The sequence below is a fragment of the Ambystoma mexicanum genome, chromosome 14 (assembly GCF_040938575.1).
Source record: "Ambystoma mexicanum isolate Mex_15411 chromosome 14, UKY_AmexF1_1, whole genome shotgun sequence".
In the NCBI taxonomy this organism is placed as follows: Eukaryota; Metazoa; Chordata; class Amphibia; order Caudata; family Ambystomatidae; genus Ambystoma; species Ambystoma mexicanum.
Genome location: NC_090940.1, coordinates 540,101,586 through 540,123,245, shown reverse-complemented (window position 1 = coordinate 540,123,245; position 21,660 = coordinate 540,101,586). Strand labels below are relative to the sequence as shown.

At 45.2% G+C, this 21,660-nt stretch overlaps 1 protein-coding gene across 9 annotated transcripts in view; it reads left to right on the top strand.

The window, feature by feature from the left end:
* EML1 (EMAP like 1) overlaps nt 1-21,660 on the top strand; it is an 821,887-nt gene that overhangs the window by 736,502 nt on the left and 63,725 nt on the right. For all 9 annotated transcript variants that reach the window (XM_069637821.1, XM_069637826.1, XM_069637819.1 and 6 more), the window contains one exon: nt 94-248. In XM_069637821.1, coding sequence (XP_069493922.1) covers nt 94-248 — 155 coding nt within the window. The remainder of the gene's footprint in view (nt 1-93; nt 249-21,660) is intronic.

Below are 21,660 nucleotides of genomic sequence, written 5' to 3'. Positions count from 1 at the left end.
CCTGAAGCGGTGCAGGGCATTGTATGTGGTGAGCTAGAGTAGGAAAAAACGGGCACCGCGCACCATCACAATGTGTTTTTCGTGGCATTGCAGGTACAAATAGGATACGCTATGCCATCCAGGGAGCCCACGATGGCGGCATCTTTGCACTGTGCATGCTGCGGGACGGCACCCTTGTGTCGGGTGGAGGGAAGGATCGGCAGCTGATCTCATGGAATGGCAACTACCAGCAGCTGCACAAAACTGAGGTGAGACCCTTGTTATAGAAATGCTATTTTATATCAATCATCCTATTTGATCACACATATTAATGTGTTACTAATGCTATATGTGACTTCTTGATTGTTTGCACTGCTCCTTCATCTGCTCACCATTTTACTTTCCACCTTCCACTGCAAATACTAACTTCTCAGCCATTGCAGGTGAATACCATCCACTACTCCCCTGCACACACTAACACCATCCAAACCTTACACCTCTTCTACCGCATGCAGTCCTCCAGCAACCAGCCACCTATCCTTGGCCACCTATCCTTGCTCTCCAGACAGACCTCGTTAGTAACACACAAAGCTGCATACCTGAACGGAGGATAGCACAGGGGCAACGCGCTGGTCTTGCAAGCAAGGCCACGCAGAGCAACAGAGGTTTGAATCCCCGATCCGCGCTTAGTCACCAGACTTGGGTATGGTATTAGGCACGTTATAAAAAAACAATTAAATACATAAAATAACTACACCTGGAGCTCGCTTCTGGGTCCACAGACCCCAAGTGTCCTCACCACAACTCACACAGAAACCTAGCAGCACATGGATTGCAGATTCATCTGGTATGCACTCCTCATCTTGCCTCTAACTCCGATCCCAATAAATCCCTCTCCCCCTTTCTTAGAGGACCTAGCTCCCCTGAGCACTTTTAAACACTTGCCTTGAGTATAGGCACTTTACAAATAAACATGACATAACATGAGGCTGCTCCAATGACAGAAGTTGTGCCTATTTTACATTACATTAATATATACAATAGAACATGCTGGCTTTGGAGGACAACTTTACTTAATGCATTTCCGGTGTGTGCCAGGAACTAGCAGGAGATTGCATTCATTTTGTCACAGCATTGTATACGTTCCACAAGCACCCCACCCCCCCTTCGTGGTATAACAAAGTGCTTAAAGAGTGTTTTTGGAACAAGTATGCAGTGTCTGGCACTCCTGGTCTGTACCTGGCAGGTTGTTAGGTTTTCTGAACTTTAATAAGAGTTTCTGCTGAGGTTCACTTACTTACTCAAAGCTATTATTTTCTATCCAAGGTTCATATAGAGTACATCCTATTGAAGGTAGCTATGATTGGTCATATAGCTAAGACCTTTGTGATTGTGGGTATACCACATTTATATAACTTGCCCTAATCTGGAGTTGGATCCAATGGTGTATAAGTGGCAAATGCATTTCTTAACAGAACTGGAAGGCGGTGGTTGCAAATGGAATCAGAAGAGAAAAGTATAAATGTCAAAGCGAGGAAGAGAGTTGTGAAGGAAGAGAAATGATTTGAAAAGCGGTTGAAGGAGAAGACCACAGGGAGAAGCGCGAAGAGCATGTGCACCCCATGACTGAGGGGTGCAAGTGGGGGAGAGGGGTTGGAGGTACAAGCACGTAGGAAAGTGTCGAGAACTTTGAAGTAGGTGGGAGAGGAAACAAGATGTAGGAAAGCTCCACTTGGGCACCATACCATTGCATCTCATCGTGGAGGTAGATGAGGACAGAGTGTTTGGGATAAGATTCCAGACCTCAATAGAGGGAGGCCCTAACTGCACCATGAGAGAAGCTTAGGTGACCACCCTCTTGGTTGAAGTGCTTGGGCTCACTTACGCCTTGCTAAGAGCTACCTAGCGGCACTTCAATTGCAGGGCCCTGAGATCCAGACAAAGGGCTCTGCCTGGGGAAGAAGATGATTTAAATCTGCAGCAGGAAGAACCAGGGGCGCTGACATCTACCCAAGACTGAGTGACAGAAAACAGGCTTTTGTTTGAATTGTGTCTTGGGAGGATAGCTCAGGGGCAACATGCTCGCCTTGGAAGCAAGATATAGCGGAGCAACACAGGTTTGATCCCCAGATCTGCACTTAGAAACCGCTGGGTATTAAGTGCGTTACAAATAACATATATCATACCTAGAGACTGTATGATCGAACCCATGGGGAAGCCTTCATTTGCACTGCTTCGAGGGCACCCCAAAACCCACCCATCATACTGAGAAAGAAAATGGGGGCTGAAGCGCATCCATTACGTTGTCAAATGTAGCATTCATTTTACCTTCCTTTAGATTAACCAAGTGGCTTGCCACTGAACAAAATAACACCCAGGTTTCTTAATCTTGAACGATAATTAGTGGGATTCTGCCAAAAGGAATGGAAGTGTTGCGGCAGCATGAATGAAACAGCCGGCGCCTCCAAAACATCTGTTTTTCCAACGGTGAGTTGGATCTGGAGATCTGTCATCTAGTATGTACAAAGAACCACCAGAGTATAATAAGATGGTTCAAGGATTCCGACAAATAGGCCTAGTCGCTCATCCATGACCAACCCTGTTTTACTCTTCATGTAAAAAGTATCCTTCTCAACTATTATTTCTATTATTGACTGTCCTCCTATACGTCTTCCGTATCCATGTTTTGTATCCGCCCTCTTTTAGGACTTTGTCATGTTCTTTAATCCCATTTGATGTCTTTCTATTATCTTTTCCCTGTGTATTTTATATGTACTGTATTTGCTGATGTGTAACTAAGCTGTAAATTATCTTATGCTATGCGCCCCGATACCCTTGGGTCTGGTGTGCAATACAAATAATAAAACAAAACAAACAAAACAAACCAAGAAAGACAAGGTGAAAAGATTCCTTAAAACAAGTTGGGTACCATGCACCAATGAGAATAAGAGGATTGGTGAGTCTCAGAAGATATGGAAAAGATGGGTATTTCGGTTTGTTGATCATAACCGGGGCATAGGTAAAGCGTTCTAGAAACCTGCAAGACTCTAGAAAGTCCAGCTCACACCGGCTGAATGAATTGGACAGGCTGTATCAAGCTGAGTCGAACCTTTAAAAACAGAAATCTCATGACGTGTTTTGCGTTGCTTCCCTTTCTCCTTACCAAGGCATCCATTTCAACTTGACCGGATGGCCCACAGTGGCAGATTCTGCGGACAGGTCGAACTGTCCCGTAATGATACGTTGAGTAAAAGGTGGAAGGTAGCGTTTGTGTTGGTTAGTAAGAGAACGGTCATTTGAGTCTCTATTAGGACATTTAGCGTGTACAATCGGTTGTAGCCATGTAGATGCCCTAGTATGGGTGCACCTAAGAGCAGAGCCACTGCGGTGCGGGGACACCTAGGAGCACATCACGGTGAGCGCAATACCTAGGGGCAGATCACAGGGAGGGAACAAATAGGAGCAAATCATATTGCCGAAGCCCCAAGGAGCAGGTCACCGCTGTGCGGACATCCCAGCACGGGTGCCCCGACGATCAGAGTCTTTACCGCAAACATAAATACAACGTTATTGTGTTGGAAAACGCTGCGGTTTTAAAACCGCAGCGTTTTCCAACACAACTGCGTTGTGTCTGCCTGAATCTGCTTTACCATTTGGGGCTCTCGGGCTCCCCACGGGGAGCCCGAGAGCCCCAAATGGAAAAGCAGATTCAGGCAGACACAACGCGGCATTGCGGAAAACAACCGGGTTGTGTCTGCCTGAATCTGCTTTACCATTTCGGGCTCTCGGGCTCCCCCGGGGAGCCCGAGAGCCCCAAATGGGAAAGCAGATTTAGGCAGACAACGCAGCATTTAGCATTTCCCATTTGGGTCTCTCGGGCTCTCCACGGGGAACCTGAGAGCCCCAAATGGGAAATCAGCTGCAGGTAGAAACACTACGCAGCATGTAAACATAACCGCGTGTGTTTCTGCCTGCTGTGGCTTTCACTTTGGGTCTCCGGTGCTCCCGGAGACCCAAAGTGATAGCCACAGCAGGCAGAAACACACGCGGTTGTGTTGGAAAACGCTGCGGTTTTTCTTTCCAAGTTTCTCAGGCTCCTCCGAGCCGGAGGAGCCTGAGAAACTTGGAACGAAAAACCGCAGCGTTTATCAACACAATAACGTTGTATTTATGTTTGCGGTCGCTTCAAAAGCGACCGCAAACATAAATACAACGTTTTTAAAGCTCCGGTTTTATTTCTATGTTTTCCGGGCTCCTCCAGCCCGGAAAACTTAGAAAAAAAAACGCAGCTAGTGCTTATTTTTTGTAAAACAAATAAATAGCACTTACCGAGATTCAGCTGCAGCTTTCCTGCTCTGGTCTCCGGTCCGTGTCCTCCGAGTCCCTGCACTAATGAAGGGAAAGCCACCCAGCGGTAGACTTTGTTTACTACAGCTGGCTGGCTTTTCCTTCATTAGTGCCGCAAAAGCAAAAGCCAGCACAGGAGGGCCTCCATTTCACAAAATGGCGGCGTCCCTGTGCTTGCTTTTTCGAATTCTGAGCTTGAATAGCTCAAAATTTTACATATGAAGTTTTAAAACGGATGATGCTAGTATTTTTTTTTTATGTGGCCTATCTATTTTTTAAATAAAAAATTTTCTAGACCATCCCTTTAAGTGGAGGATGTAGGAGAGGCATGGTATCACAAGTATGACACTGACACAATGGGTTCAATTTGTAAAACCTTTTATTGAAATGGTTGGAGAAACTCATACTTTGCCCTATAACTAAGATGGGAGTAGTCTTGACCATTAAATAAAAAATAATGCAGTCCTAGTGGAGTCCGTCAAATCAAAATGGCTGATGCTAACAAAACCTAATGCCTAACCTATCTCTTGTACAAAAAATCTAAAAAGGAGGAATGTATGCAAAAGGCAAAATCTGTGTTCAAATGATAATATGGCTGTACCAGTTCTTCTCCCCACGTTAGGCCTCTCGGAGTAAGGAGATCCTTGTAGGGAGGATAATGCACTCTGGCTCGTTTTCCAACACAATAACCTGGGTATCACTGGTCAGGCTCTGGCGTGGCTGACCTCTTTTCTCTCCAATCGACCCTCCCAGGTCCAACTGGGGTCTTTCCTCTCTGACATCTTTTTCTCTACCTGTGGTGTCCCCCAGGGATCTAACCTCTCCCCCTGGCTTTTCAACCAATATCTGGCACTTCTCGCCCACCGCATCGCCGCTCTCTGCCCCAACTTTCAGTGCTATGCAGGCAATACCCAGCTCATTTTCAGGCTACCCTCAGCCTCCTCTTCTCCTTCCCTCATCTCTGACTGTCATTCTGCTATCCAGGACTGGTGTGCCGCCAATGACCTCTGCCTTACTGCCAGTAAGACCGAGATTCTACTCATCGGCACACCCACTCCCTCTTCCCTGCAGCTCTTTGGCCGGCTATCTTGGCCCTCTTCCTGCTCCTACCTGCAAGGCAAAAAACCTCGGGGTCATCTTCGACTCCACACTCTCCTTCTCTCCTCACATATATCCGACGTCTCTAAGAAGTCACACTACCAGCTACACCTCCTCAGAGGTATCCTTCCTTTCCTCTCCTTCCCCCAGAAGCTCTCTGTCTCTAGAGCCCTGGTTCTCTCGAAGCTGGACTACTGTAATAGCCTCTATCTAAATCTGTCTGCCTCTACTCTCCGCCCTTTGCAACTCATCCAGAACAGGACTGCGAGACTTGTTCTTGGCCTCAAGCCCAGGGACCATATCTCTCCAGGACTGAAATCTCTACACTGGCTCCCAGGGACTGCGAGGATCAAGTTCAAAACCCTCTGCATTGTCCACAAGGCCTTCTGGGGCCTTGGGCCAACATACCTTCAACTCTCTCTTCCTAAATATCTTCCTTCTCGAGCTCTTCGCTCATCCGCCTCCAACTCCCTCAGGGTCAGCCGCTTTTCCAAACAACGAGTTGGTGGCAGATCTCTCTCCGCTGCAGGGGCCTCCCTCTGGAACAGCCTTCCTGCCTCCCTGAAACTTGAGGAGAACCATCTCTGGTTCCGGAAGCACCTCAAAACCTTCCTCTTCGCCTCCGCTTTCTCTCCCCCTCTCCCCTGCTAAAGTTACTGAAACTGCACTGAATCTGCAACTGGGCCACTCACCATTCTCGGTCCTTGGCCCAGCCACTCTCCCCTGCACTGCCTCCCTGGCACCCCCTGCACTACGGGACTGTGTCTGTATCCCTACAGCCCCCCTTCGCTAGCACTTGTCTGCACTTACCTTGCACTTGCCACTAGCTGTCCCTTGTTTTCCTATATGCTATTAACCCTGTACTGCACTTTCCCTCTCCCTTTCCCCCTTGCACTTTTCCTTTCCCCTCTACCCTTGCACTTGCGTGATCTGAATGACACCTGGCCTAGTAGGATCGTTGTCTGTCTCCCCTTGTTCCCCCCCTGCCTCGTCGCGTCTTGAAACACTTGTGTATAGGCGCGTTACAAATGCCATTTCATATCAATACATAGTTCAAAATCGTGAATCGAGGCTCGCCTGGCTTTCCACATTAGTCTCTTTCTCCGACTTCATATAATTTGATAATGCTTCACCCAAAACATTCACAAAGCTCCCCCTCTGGTGGGCTTAGACCTTTTACCATACAGTTCTCGTAGGTCCCCCTCTGTAGGGCTCCGACCTCTCATGATAAAGTTCAACACTAAGTCGCAAAGGGGCTCACTTCCCCAAGCTTATTATGCTTCGGGCCTCCATCAGTCGGGCTTGGGCCACTTTCAGATGTAGAAGTCTTTCTAATGTGCATAGCATTCTTTACAAACCACCGCAGGACCACTTCCACTCAAAGTTCACTGTTTTACTTTCACTCTTCCCTACTCTAGGAATTAATATTCTTTATTTTACTTTTTCTGTTCATTCGCTTTCTCACTGTGAACAAAGTACCTTTCATGAAGACTTTCGAGTGGGCTACTTCCTTTCACTGGACCACTCTGTTACTTAGTATTTCTGATTTCACAGCTATCCTTTACATCAAATTCACTCGCAGGTCTTCCTTTCTTCGCGTCTCATAACACGCGTGCAGCCTTCACTTGCGATATAATGTTTCTACTTCAAAGTTTAACGCACACCGGTCTCCCAGGTCGCTTGCTAACTCACCAGCTGTGTGCGTCTTTTCGTGTTTTTTTTTATTTCTAATTCACGAGTCAAGTTAAGTACCACAGGCTTGGCCTCGCCTCACCAACTCTGCCGTTCAGCCGGGGGGTCCTGGCGTACTTGAAGCACAATGCAGTCTTCATTTGTGGGATCTGGCCTTCTCCACATGTCTTTTGCGGCTTGTCGGAGGCGACAACCTCCATTAGGGAACATTTGGGACTTTTATCCACAGCCCTCATCCCTTAGTCCATCGCTCTGCTCCAGTAGTTTTACCATGTCCCAGAAGTTCTGGTCGTACTTGTGTTCAGCCTTGCTCAGAGTGTGTCTTTAGGTGTTGCCTTTTATCCGTGTGATGAAATCTAATTGGTATCAGGTGTATGCACTTGAAGTCAACTGTGAAGCATTTGTGGCTGGGGAACTGAATTGTCAATGGGAAACATCCTTTCCCCATTGACAATTCAGTTCACTAGCCACAAATGCTCAATGAGTCACGCAAGGCTCGGGGCATTTTGCTTTGCCAGCCTGCGAAAGCTCATTGGAAATGCTCGCTGGGCGAACTTCATGTCTGTGTGTGCAAGGGGGAGTTTCATGCGGGAGGATCACTGCGTAGAGGACTGATGCCGGGGGACTCACCATTCCCCTTCAATTCTTGAACAGATGATGGCTTATTGTAAATGGAACACTTTAATATTACACACTTTCCTATGGACTTGGATTCCCATAATGCAAAAGTACTGAGATGAAGAGGAGCTCAGAGGCAAGGGGCGGGGGGCTCAGAAGTGTGACTGTTCAAAGCTGTGGTCTAGTCATTTCTAACAGGAGCACCTGAGCAGGATATTTAAAGCCTGGGATAAGACCCAACTGGAGTGGTGGTGGTGGAGGGGTTGTGAAGAAGTTGAAGCAGAGGAAAAAGCAGTTCACGGCCGTGTGGGAGGCGGAGGATATGGAGCTCACACCATCCGAGGTGCAGGAGCAGCCATGGAGAGAAGCCTGCCAGCAGAAGTCACCCCAACGAGTGAAAGCCAAAAGAACTGCAGAGTGCACACAGCAGTAGACGGCATACTAAGAAGAAGCCCAGCTGTGAAGGAGATGCGCTACCGAAGCAGCGTGAAGCAGACTAGAAAAGCTACAGAAGATCAACAGAGCTGCCATGCTCCTGGGGACCGCCACACAACTTGCCTGATGCTTGCCGAAGCGGGAGAGAAGGCAGACAAACTTCAGAAGCACCGCTGTGAGGCTGGACAGCCAGAGGGAGCCACAGCGAAGAACCTGTGATTTGGCAGATGAGCGAATGATGGAGCCAACACTGACACTGGGGCGCTCTTTGCTAGAAAGCTGATCCACACTAATGATTTGAATACCAAACAATTACTAAAGCGAAGTAGAATCTATGTAATGAATACCAATTTATTAAGGAAAACAAAGCTAAGTGGCAAAGAAGAAAGACTTTGGGCAAACTTCAAGAGGGTAAAGTTTGTAACCAATATTACCTACAGCCAACTTTGGGCAAAATACCAGTGGGGGAAGCCCCTAACCAACATTATCTACAGCCAAGAGGCTACAGGCACACCAGACCAAGACCACCCCTGGGACAAGCTCATAACCCGCAATACCATCACCCAAGAAGTTGTGAAAGACTCTTAATAGAGCCACTAAAGCTTAGGGCTCCTTTTAGGAGATATCATTTTGGGAAAGTGTATAGCTCACATTGCCAACCGTCAAGAAATTGTGAAACCACACTGAAAGACTGGTGTGGAGAATATTGGATATATGCCATCAAGTTTGAAGTTAGTGGTGGGAGTTTCTTCCTGGTTGGCAAGTATACCAGAAAAGGGCTTTTAGTAGTTAGTCCTGGCAGGCGAGGGCAAGTTGTTGTTTGCTATCCTAACAAAAAGAGTTTTATTAACAGATGAAATATTGAGAAAGTGTGACGTGCTATTCTGACCAGTTGCTTTTGGAAAAACTGTTAAATCATAACAGAACAATTGCATTTTGTTTTCGAACCTGTGTTTTGAATGAAGGTCAATCATTCTTGCAAGAGGGACATTGTGGAAACTATTGAATTGTTTGAAATGTCAACCAGTTGTGGTTAAAAGGACATTTGTTGTTTCTTCAAGAAAGACACTGTAATTGAAAAATACTTTTATATTTCTTTGAAAGGAACTGTGTTAAAACCGAACTATAATTTGTTCCTGGATTGATCTAGGGGAAGGGAGCACACCCTGGCCGCAAGGAGTACATCGAAGAATATTTGAGTTTGAATTACAAGATTGGGTTGTTGAACTGAACGTTAGCCAAATGTTACTTTTATACTTTTGTTGTGTGCACTAGTGTGATGGCCACAAATATTTTTCACATTAGGTCAGTTTTATAGTTTGCTAGGTAGCGATCTCTCTGTTAGGTTAGGGAAAACTAGGCGTTCATCCAACCCTCATTTTGATTTGAATAAATGGCAAACCTTGAGAAAGGTTTTTGAGTCCATCTCACATTTCTGACCCTCACAGTGCTGAATGAATACCTGTGATGAATCCAATGGGGTTTTCACTCCTTTCCCGGCAGTATCCTCCTTCCATGTGGCCTGGGGATGGCAGCTGCTACCTGATCCTGACCCTAGAGGTGGTTATTTGAGGGAGGATCACATGGGGAAGACAACCTCTTTGAAAGGGTGAGGATATCATTGGTGGCACATGGTATCCCCCTTTCCTTTCGGAAGATACATCTCTGACTCCCCTTGCCCTAGTGGCCTATTGTAATACCTCCTCTCTTCCACCTAGGGAAAGTAGTAAGAATCTTTTCTTACATTCCAAAGGCCAACTCTCAAAATCTTGTAAAATTATGAAAGACCCTTTTCCCAATCCCACATACTCTTCTTCCAAACTTAGTTTGCATTTATGATCTGTTGCAAACATTCCTACAGTGTTTATAGAAGGGGACTACTGTTCCCACAATCCCCACAACACTGGGATGAACAAGAGAAATGGAGTAATGCAGAGCACAGGAATTTATGAGCACAGGCAGCGCTCTAGTGGCAGGAAGTGGACACCTGTGCCCGGGATATTTAAATCACTGAAGTTGTTGCTGGGTGGAGCGGGTTGTCCCTCTCCATGCGGAAGGACGTCTGTAGAGCCAACCGGCTCGTGAATTGCAAAGGAGAAGGCTGCTGGAAGCAGATGACACATGGCAAGAATGCCAGAGGAGGGCTCCTGGGCATTAGCCGGTGGCGGAGAACATCGCTTTGCTCACCGTAGTCCCATCCGAAGAAGACAAGCGCAGCAGAATCCTCAGGAAGCAAAGACGCGGTGGAGAAATGGTTGCGAAGCAGAAAGCAGCTGGAGACCGTCACTGACAGACCGCAGAGGCAACGAGAAACTCCATCAAGAACCGGTGAGTCCATGAAGGGACATAGGGAACACCGGGCGTATCTGCAGCTAAGACAAACTGAAATAAAGAAACCAAGATAGGAAAGGAACGGTTTATGAAACACGAGAAAGAGACCCTGAAAGAGCACTTTTCCAAGATAAAAGACTTTAGAGTGTGTCAATGTTTGTAAAAAGTATATGAGAAAGACACCAAATAAACCATATATAGGAAACTAAGTATATTAGCCACAGAGGCCAAAAGGCAGTACTATCAAAGATAGGAAATTGAGCAGGAGCTCACACATGAAAAGAACTGGCAGGAGAGTATACCAGACAGTTACAAGTAAAAGATCACAGACAGCCCTGGCATGAAAGTACAACTGACAGTTAGAAGTGTGTGTTTTCAAGAAGCTGTAGAAGGAGAATGTGTCCATCAGGCAATTGTAAAGTTGTGAATCCAGAAAGACTGGTGTGTACTGGGCAGTTGCAGATGTGTAAGGGAAGTCCTGGTAGGAAAATATATCAGACGAATTGCAAGTGAATAAAAGATGCATGAAATAGCCATCAGAGTGTGTTGCTTTGAGAGACTTGGGAACAGGTTACATGTCTTTATAAGAAATCATTTTATAACGAATGCACATATAACAACATTTTTATAACAACAAAACATAGCACATTTATGTTTTTATTTTTTTTATTTTTTTGAGCGGTCTCCCCAAAACCCCTGTTTCCCACCCTAAAGCCCCTCCCCAACCATTTCCCCACAAGACTTAACCATTTACCCCACCCCACATCCATTTTCGTTATAACATTTTAGTTATATTTGCATTCTAGAAATGAAAAAAACCTTTGCAGCAAAAATAAGTATTCCCTGGGCGCTCGCTAATACATGATATGAGGTGAAATGAATAAAGAGAATCACGTCAGGTTGTCAGCATGACTGTTTCTCCAAAACTGTGTAGCTGCTGCAGAGATGCAATATATATAGAAATAAGAAATTTTGGGAAAGTTCATCAAATGCGCCAACCTTATTCAGAGGATTAATTATTCAAAGGTGAGTCTTTTTTTCTTGTTAACCACTTCTTTTATTCTTCATTAATACAAAATTGTGTAAATTGTTTACTTTCACAAAAGTTTTTTAGACCAAATCCTTGAAACAAATTAGTGAGAGATGTTTCAAGCACAATTCCTCAGTACAGAGTAATGTATGGTGTTTGCTCCACACCGTCACTCTCAAATCCTTGATACAAATTAATATGAAGTGTTTCAAGCACAGATCCTTAGTACCAGATAATGTAAGGTGTTTACTTCACACCTTATATTTGAAACTTTGTTGAACACAAATCCTTAACTTCAGTGTCACTTTCAAACTCTATTAGGCATAAATCCTTGATTTTAGTGTCACTCTCAACACGTGTTTCCCCATTGATATTTAGCAATGGTTCATCAGGAGAGGAAAAAAATATATACATCTCATTATTTACCCGATCCATGCCCTTTATAGGGAAATATAAATAGTCAATATTTTGGTAGACAAGAAAAAAAGACTCACCTTTGAATAATTAATCTTCTGAATAAGGTTGGCGCATTTGATGAACTTTTCCAAAATGTCTTATTTTCTATATATTTGCATTCTACACAACATTTTCGATATAAAGACTGTATACCTTGGGAACAGAAATTCTGACAGAGTACACAAGCTATCCCAAGCAAACATAAAGAGAAAGACAATCAGTTTGAAGATAACCTTTGTTGTTGACCCAAGGGAAAGTCAAGAACTGTTATTTGTAACACAAGAAAGCCACAAAGACTCCAGGGGAAGGGAAGAACCCTCCAGAACAGACTTATTTTTGTGGAAGTTATACACCTTTTCTTTCCTTAGTTTTGAGTTTAGGAAGGGAAACTCAGCTAGTGCAGGGACAGCAAGGCCTTTTGCCAACCCCGTTTATGTTCTAATAAAAGTCTTTAGCCAAAATCATGTCTAACTTGTGTCCCAGTATCATTCCTGACTCCACACATTTTAGCTGAATTAATCAACTTTTACAATTTCATTTATCACATATAAAGAATACTAAGTTAAACACATTCTTACAATTAAGGCAAGATTAAAAATTGAAAAAAGAGGAAAAACGAACAATAAAATAAAGACAAAATCATTCTCAACACTTAGAAATAGTTTTAAAATGATAAAAAGAACATAAAATAATGCCTATTTCAATAAAACAATTTTCTAATGAAGACATTCAGAAACAAAATTGATACACGCAATTAAAAAAAACAAAATAAAAAAATAACCCAAAACAATAGCAACAATCTAATCCTTAATGAGCTGTCTCAGCAACCAATGTATGTCAGTTTTCAAAAATAACTGATTCCTCGATGGAGGAGATGTCATTTGTCACATTCATTTTCTATTCATCAAGTTTTAAAGCTCGCAGGAAATTAATCTTCCCAATTCTCAAAGATACCAAAATGGCTGAGAATATCATTTCCCACATATCATCAGGTGATAGTTCTCTATACGTCATTAAAGGTTTTCCAAGAAACTGCTTACTTGGGTTACTTAATTGTTCACATTTTGTTAGTAAATGTTTCAAGGTCTCTATTTCACCTGTAGTGTTACAAAATCGACAAAAAGGCGTACTCAGTGCCATTGATTTTTGCCTATACTGGATTTGCTTGGTAGGCAATAGATTGAGGCAAAGGCGTAGTAAGTCGGCTCTGTGTTGAACTGACGGAGAACATTCCAGATATTTTTCCGGTTCACTATATTTCTTATGTGCAAATGGTTGGTTATAAAAATCTTGGTACTTCATGCATTTATATCTGGTCTGAATCCAATCCAATTGAAATAATAATGTCTTTGCTTTGGTGGGATTGTTTAACAGAGTATCGAGAGATATGTTGGCGTCAGTTAAAGCTCGCATGGCGGTCAGTCGCCATCTCCTAACAAACAAATCATTGGATCTAAACATATGTCCTGACAGAATGCCTATCGGCAAAAGTGAATCAATTGCCAACAAGCAATTCCTAAACAGGGCAACAACCTGCCGAATGTAGCGCGCATACAATGAGATAATGCCCACTTCATATCTAATTATAACACCTGGAACACATCCCGGTAGCTTAAGAATTTGTTTCCAAAACCAAAATTCCAGCTTGTTCCACGTTGATTCAGTGATAGGATTTTTTGTTTCAGCACCATATAAAATGATGGGAGTTGTTTTCTGCAAAAAATATTTCAGGGAAGAAAGAAGGGAAAACTTCCCATATTTGCCATCGATAATTGTAGCTTGAGACATACATCTATTTAGTTTTAGCTCCAAGCATTGATGGTGTGCTTTGTCAGCTGCTTTGCACATTACGGTTACACCTAGATATATATAGTGGTGTACCTGTTCCAGTACTTCACCCTGAAGAGTTCACTGATACTTCTTTCTTTCCTGATTATTATTCTTGTGACAGATCATTACTTTAGTTTTTGTCAAATTGATGGCCAGGCAGTTCTCTTTTACATATCTAGACCATGCATCTAGCAATCTCTGAAACCTTGCAGTAACTTCGAAATCAAAACAAGATAATCCACGTACAAGATCGCCGCTATTACTCTAGCAGCCAAATTGGGAGCGTCAGCCAAGATGACCCCCAAAGGCATCCCCAACATTAGAGATGAAGAAATTGAAGAGGGCAGAGGCTAGTATGCAACCCTTCCTCACCCCTCTTCATGTCTCAACATCAATGGTTAGAGTGCCCTGGAGATCTAATCTGACCTGCATTTAGGTGTTGGTATGTAGGTCACTTATAAGTTTTACCAGATGTATTGGACATACCCTAATAGTAATAACACTAATGGGCATTTTTCTGGAATATTTTTCCAAATGCCTCCTATGAATGTTTTTATTCACACAGTCATCTGTGGAAGTGGTGTTTCTAATACTTTTTATTGTTTTTCTCAATGACATATCTGAAATTGAGCATTGATTTCAAAACAGAAAAGGTTAGACAGATTTAGATTAGAAGCTCAACATCTAAATGAAAGAGATGGGGAAATGGGAACAGGTAAAGAACGCGCGGGATTGTTTTCTGTCATTTTCTTTAACTTTGTTATTTTTACGTTTGTGAAGTTTTGCTTTAAAAAATCTAGTTTAAAAGTCCCTGCTTTTTTGGAGGAGTGTAGTGGTCATCTAATTGTGATCTGCCTCATTTTCGAGCAAGATTTGCCCCCGTGTGGAGTAACTTTCAGGATAAACCTATTTGATCTGGGGTAATAGCAATTTTCGCGATTAGACAATAGGTGCCAAGTGTCTTGAACAACCTTTGCAAAGGTTTTCGGATTAGACCCTCAACCAAGATGGCCACCTTTATCACGGGTAAAATGATATCACCCGCCCCTCCTACATTTTTTAAAAAATATATCACTTTAGAAAACCTTGCACAAGAAACTAAGCAGGCATGCCTCGCAAGAATGTTGGATTTTTAAGGGTAGCCGGAGCAGGTAAAATAAACTTTCCTGAACGTGGAAAAAATAAAAATTCTCAATGGGTTCTGTATTCACAAATGCTAACCCGCTTTCCCTCGAAGGGTGTGGTAGTAAAGGGCGGTAGAAAAGTAGTGAGTGTGGGACTAGGGGTCTCTGGGAGGAGTCCTTCATGAACAGGAAAAGCGTGGATAAGAAAGCACATAGAAACAATAATTTTTTCAAACCATCAAAAAATTTGGAAAACCACAAGTTGAAGTTGGCTCATCCATCCCATTTCAACAAAGCTCCCGACTAGCAATGCCTGCACTTTCTAACTGCAAAATCTGTAGAGTATTTTGATCATGTCATTATCAAGTAGAGTTTGGAGCAGCTGCCCTAACATTTTGGAAACTAAAGTGCAGGCCCACCACGGCCCAGTCGCCAGCATCCCTCTCCCCAGACACATTACGGCTGCAGAGGTCACACAACATGTTCATGCCTTCGTGAAAACTCCATCTGGTTTACACCATCCAGATACACCTACGTGATCACTGCGCACCTTGTTTTATTGAATCGGCAAATGTTGAATTCGAAAACGGCAGCGCTCAGTCAGCACATGAATCACAATGTGCCGCTTTCCCCCCTCTGCAACCCCCTACTTACCTTAGCTTCTCCATACTTACCTTCACTCCCGACCAGGGGCATTGCTATGGGGGGGCTAAGAAGGCTATAGCCCCTGATCTTTTGGTTGTAGCCCCGGATAGAATCTCAGGAGCTACAGCCAAAAGACTAGCTACCCCCCAGTCCCAACAGTTCCGACATCAGCTTAGCCCCAGGTCTTTTCCAGACCTAGCAACTCCCCTGCTCCCGACTGTTCCTCCACTCATCCGTCCCCCTGTGACGTTACGTTCTCTTCCCCTAAAGTGGGTAGGAACTTCCATCGCAGTGTCCTTTTCTTTTTTCAGTTTTACATGAGAAGCCGGTGACACCCCTACAACCCCTGTGTGGTATAATCGGATTCAGCATTTTTCATGGGTGCCAAATGCACAGTAAAAGCACATTTGACATTTTCTTTCTCCAAATGTTCCTACAATACCCACCAGTCTACCTTGGCATGTTCCAAGGAGGACCTTATTACATGAATGGATTCAGCCTTAATCCTTTTGCGTCTTTCATCGGAATGCAATGTAGTGGATCATGCGATTCGCCTTTACTCCCTGGAAAAAGAGGCTAGTTTAACAAGAAGGGCCCTCTGGCGGATCAGGCATTCCTTTCTAACTGTACCGAACTAATCAATATGGGCACCTCCTCTTGAAGTCAATCATTGTACGCAGCATTTCACAAGGTTCCTCTATCTTCTCACTGCTGTTTAACATCCATATGAGACCCTTGACACAAGCAAGAATGCATCAGAAAATGCAATTTCAAAGGTATGCTTTTTATCCATGGATCAATCTTCGACTGTGCAATGGTCCTACCCCCATAAGCGGTTGTTTATGGGGTTGGACTGGGGCCTAAAATTGCCTCTTGCACCAGTTAAAAAGTGACCCACTGTGACAGATGGCAATTCATCAATTTGTTATAGACTGTGTGAGTAGTACCCAAGTGAGAGTTTTGTGGAACATTGTTACAAATGTTGCATTGTGAATAATGCCTGTTCGAAAACACTGGCCAAAACTACAAGCTGCTCACTGAAGTAAACCCTGCATCTGAAACGTGGCCCACTTTGGCCAATAAACTTACCCAGTTTAACGAGAAACGCTGGTCTGCGCAATCATGGTGGATCTTCACTTCAGGCATTGCCCTACTGCCCCATAAGCCAGTCCAAGCCTGATTGTTGGCAATGTATGGGGCACATTCTCTTCTTTATGAAGGGTAGCTTAGTGCCCTATCAGATTCAAAATGGAGGTCCTGGGCATGGGAGGAGCACAGTGACCAACATTAAAACATACATAATCATGACCACTATTGTCACATGTGACATAATAACAAGAACGAGAGGATGTAATGGATGTCAAATCTGCAAGTGACGCGAGGAGATACCAGTTCTCTGGCTGCTGCTAGAGTTACCAGGAGGTTATACCAGTGCCTTAGAACTGCAGAACAGACTTTGAGGCGGTGGGGTGGTCTAATTGCTACAAAGGGATTTGCTAGCTGCATTGGTTGTATACCCTGAAATCTCTGATTGAAGTATTTAAAACAAAAGCAGTGGCCGCGGCCGAGCATGTTTCGCAACCGCAGGGTGGTTAGAGAGTGTGAGGCACTCTAACATAAGTACAACATATTTATTAAGAATTTGCTGCTGTCCCCAGGCAATGTCCTAAATATTCTCAAAACTGGAACTTGGCCTCCAGTGTCTTCAGGATTAAGGTGTGGTGAGGTTAGTATTATACACTTTATTTTTTTTAGACTTTAATAGAGCTAAATCAGCTAAATCGTAGGTGGGCCGACATAAAACTAAAAGTGAATATAATATTGGATGGCGTTACTCTTCCTCTTGTAAAGATTGTTTGATTATTTTGACATTTGCACGGCAGACATGGGTTGGACAAGACACCAAACAAGTAGCAATAAGGATGACACAAAGGGGGCGTGGCTATCTGGCCATGGAATAGGACGTGCTTCGTGAGGAGCTCCTGATGATCCAACTTTACTTTTGCTAAAGTTACCCGCTGAAACTGTAACGAGTGGCTAGAACTTTAGGGATCAGGCGTCGGAAGCTGCACGCTAAGTGGAGTTCGTGGGAGAAGTTCATGGTCCCGGGGAATCGTGAGATATATATATGTTTTTGTTGGTACGGCTGTGTGGCCACTTCGGTGCCAAGATGGCGGCTAACAAAGGAGAGGCCTCCGAGGAGAAACGAAACTGACTCCCCGGAACTGCGGGACAAGGCTGCGGACGATTGCCTGGAGCACGAGTACAACAGGAAATATGGAAAAGTGTTTGAGATAGCACCGTGAGAGTGCCCGGCCTGGCGTACGCTAATGGAGCCTTGGCGATCTGACTGCAGGAGGAGATAGCATTGGATACTTGGGCCACAAGGCCTACGGAAGTTGAATGAGGAGTGCGAGGCCATAGCCCACCCGTAAAACAATTCGGAGTGCCATCTTGAATGTGAGTTAGGAGACCTGGGAGTCCGACTATTGTCGGACTAAGGACAGTGCAGCAGCTGCACCAAGACGGAGCCGTACAGGAGTGGAGGGCAGCGCCATGTCGGCAAAAGGGTTGAGAGTCAAGTCCAAGCAGCCCGCGATGGAGGTTTTTACGAAAACGTAGCGGACCCCCTCGACATCGGTGCAGAGCATGGTCGTGACTCCCGTGGAAGACGCCCCCGAAGGGGATAAGCACCAGATCCTGGAGGCTATAACGGGACTAAGTGCTCCTACGCACAGCTCTGGAGAATAAGATTGATGCTGTGGGTACGGAACTCACCCTGTTACGTCAAGATGTCAGGGCACTTGCAGAAAGAACCAGTGGTCTGGAAAGTGGGGTGAAAATTAATACCGACGTTAGCACGAACAATGCGAAGGAGATTCATGTCTTAAAACAACAGGTTGCTAACCTGGAAAATCGTGTGGAAGAGGCGGAAGGTAGGGCGAGGAGGAACAACATCCGTGTGGTTGGTCTGCCGGAGGGGGAAGAAGGCCAAAACCCCACAAACTATGTGGAAAACATGATCATACAAGGGATCGGAGCAGGGAAGCTTTCGCAAGGATTCACGGTGGAGCGGGCACATCGCGCCCTAAGACGGAAACCCTGGCCGAGGCCCCGCCAAGGCCGATCATCGCAAGGATCCTGAACTACAGGGATAGAGAAAAGATCCTCGAATATTTTCGTAAGGGCGGTACGATAGAGAGAGCATCCACCAACATCACAGCATACCCGGACTATACGATACTGGTGCAAAGGCAGGGGTATAGTTACGTCGCCGTCAAAAGAAGGCTGAGGGCGGCGGGAGTCAAATATATGCTGCTGCATCCGGCACGGTTGAAGGTGTTACATAAGAACAAAGCGCTATTTTTTGATACCCCTGAGGATGTTGTCACATGGCTGGACCTGAAGGGTTGCCCGGAACAAGAAGCGGATCGTGACCGGCAGGAGCATACCGAATGAAGATTTTGTAATACGGACATTGTGAGGGTGAGTGGGAGGAGGATCCTGATTGTACAGAGATATTGTAACTGGCTGAACTTTGAGCACAATCCGAGCCTGGTGCTCGACATGGACTGGAATATAGTGAGTGTAACTGCAATTGGTAACTGTCTAGCATCTGTATGCGTAATATTTCTTAAAAGGAGCAACAGAACGTGGACGACCTACCCAGAGTAGATTATTAATTTTAGCGGCCATTAGGGCAGCTTTACCCTACTGAGCCCTGAGTAGAAGCTTGTGCTAGGCAGGACTAGATGTGGGGGTGTCTGAGATCCAGGAATGGAGCTGGGCAACAGTTGGGGTGGGGGGGATTGTTGGGGAAGGGATGGGGGGAAGAAGGTGGGGGGATGGGAAGTTGAGTGTGTGTGTGGTTATGGGAAGTTTACGTTTTGTTTCGAGCCTATTTGGAGGAATCAGCATGTTGCACTTGCGGCGCATGAGGGGGCGGGATCGGCGGAAGGTCAAGGGGGTGCTTACCAACGACTTATGGGAGACCTCAGGATAATAACGTGGAACGTCAGGGGCCTTAACAGTTATCTGAAAAGAAATAAAATCATGATGTATCTGAAAAGGCAGAAAATAGATATTGCACTACTACAGGAGACGTACTTGACGCAAGAGAAGTTGGACCTGGTTAAGAGAAAATGGAGAGGGTCTGGGGTGTGTTAATCTGGGTGGCACTGCATGTCCCGTTCGATACAAGAGGTAGTTGAAACTGAAGGAAGGATGGCTATATTGCAAGGGCTGGTGGAGAGCAGGGAGGTATGCATAGTAAACACGTATGCCCCCAACCAAAACACAGCATCATATTTCAGAGCCCTGTGTACCAACCTTAGTATGTGTATAGGGAGCGCGGTGATCTGGGGTGGGGACTTTAATTGTGTGTTGAATCCTGTGGTGGACAGATCTGATGGCGGGGTGGGTAAACCGAGCCCGGGGGCGAGAGCGTTGCAGACGCTGCTGATTGATTTTGGCTTTACAGATGCGTGGAGGATGAAACATCTCACTGAGAGGCAATACTCGCACTATTCAGTCCCGCATCAACTGCACACTAGGCTTGATTATGTCTTTGCTACAGCAGATGTGATGTCTGAGATTACTCAAATCGAATATAAGGCTAGGGTCCTCTCAGATCACTCGCCCATGATCCTCAGATGGCAATATTGCCCCCCGAGAGTGAGGATCCCTACATGGCGCCTCCGAGCAGAGGCGCTTAAAGATCCAGTCTTTAGGGAAGATATAAGGGAAGAGATTACTAACTTCTTTGAGGAGAATATTGGGAGTGTTGACTCCGCTGGCACATTATGGGAAGCTTTTAAGGTGCTGATGCGGGGGGCGGCCATTGCTAAGTCAAGAGGGTTACAGGGTGGGATCTTGGCTGACCTACAGAGGACGGAAACTGAGTTAGAAACAGCATTGAAGAACGGTGATGTAGACACGGAGCTGGTACTCCAACTACAGCAACAATGTGCAGGGCATTGGGAAAGACTCTGCAATCTCAATTATAGGAAATATGTTGAGAGGCAGCACGCGGGGGGAGATAAGACAGGCCGCCTTTTGGCCTGGCTATACAAAAGCGAGACCCCTAGGCCTCCGATTAGGACCATTATTAGGGAGGACGGGGATGAAGTGGCCACGCAAGAGGGGGTTAACAAAGTATTTGCGGATTATTACAGAGTGATGTACGGGGATGATGAGATGGGTGACGAACGCAAGATAATTGAAACGTTAGAAAACATAGGGCTGCCCAAGATCAGTGAAGAGGAGAGGGAGGAGCTGGATGAGCCAATCACGTTAGAGGAGTTAGTGGCGGTTGTTAAGCAGTTGCCTACCTGTAAGACCCCGGGAGCAGATGGGTTCCCCAGCAAATTCTATAAAGTATACAGAGAGGAAATCCTCCCCCCAATGCTGGACATGCTTAATGAGGCATTTGAGATAGGACGGTTGCCTGAGTCGCTCAGAGAGGCGATCATAATACCGCTACCCAAGCCCAACAAACCGGAGCATAGATGTGGTTCCTACAGACCTTTGTCGATGCTAAATCAGGACAGCACGATTCTAACAGCTGTCCTGGCAAATCGATTGCAGAAAGTGATTGGTAGACTGATACATCCTGATCAAACGGGTTATGTCCCGAATAGGAATATAACACACAACCATAGGCGTCTTCACCGGGTGGTCGAATGGGGTAGCATGAATGAAGGTGAGATGGCGATAGTGTCTCTAGATGCAGTTAAAGCTTTTAATTCGGTCAAGTGGTCATGGCTATTAGCTGCCTTGGAAGGGTATGGAATGGGGCCGGGCTATACCAGGTGGGCTAAAATGTTGTATAGTGAGCCGCTTGCCAGGGTCCGAACTGGAGCGGTGATATCCGAGAGATGGCAACTTGGTAGAGGCACCAGACAAGGGTGCCCCTGGTCCCCCGATGCTTTACATTTTAGCCCTGGAGCCTCTGGCAATATGCCTCAGGGCACAGTATGATGCGATGGGCATTGAGGTAGGAGGGGAACGACACTTGATATCCTTGTACGCAGATGATTTGTTACTGTACTTGCAATACCCAGAAGAAAATCTCCT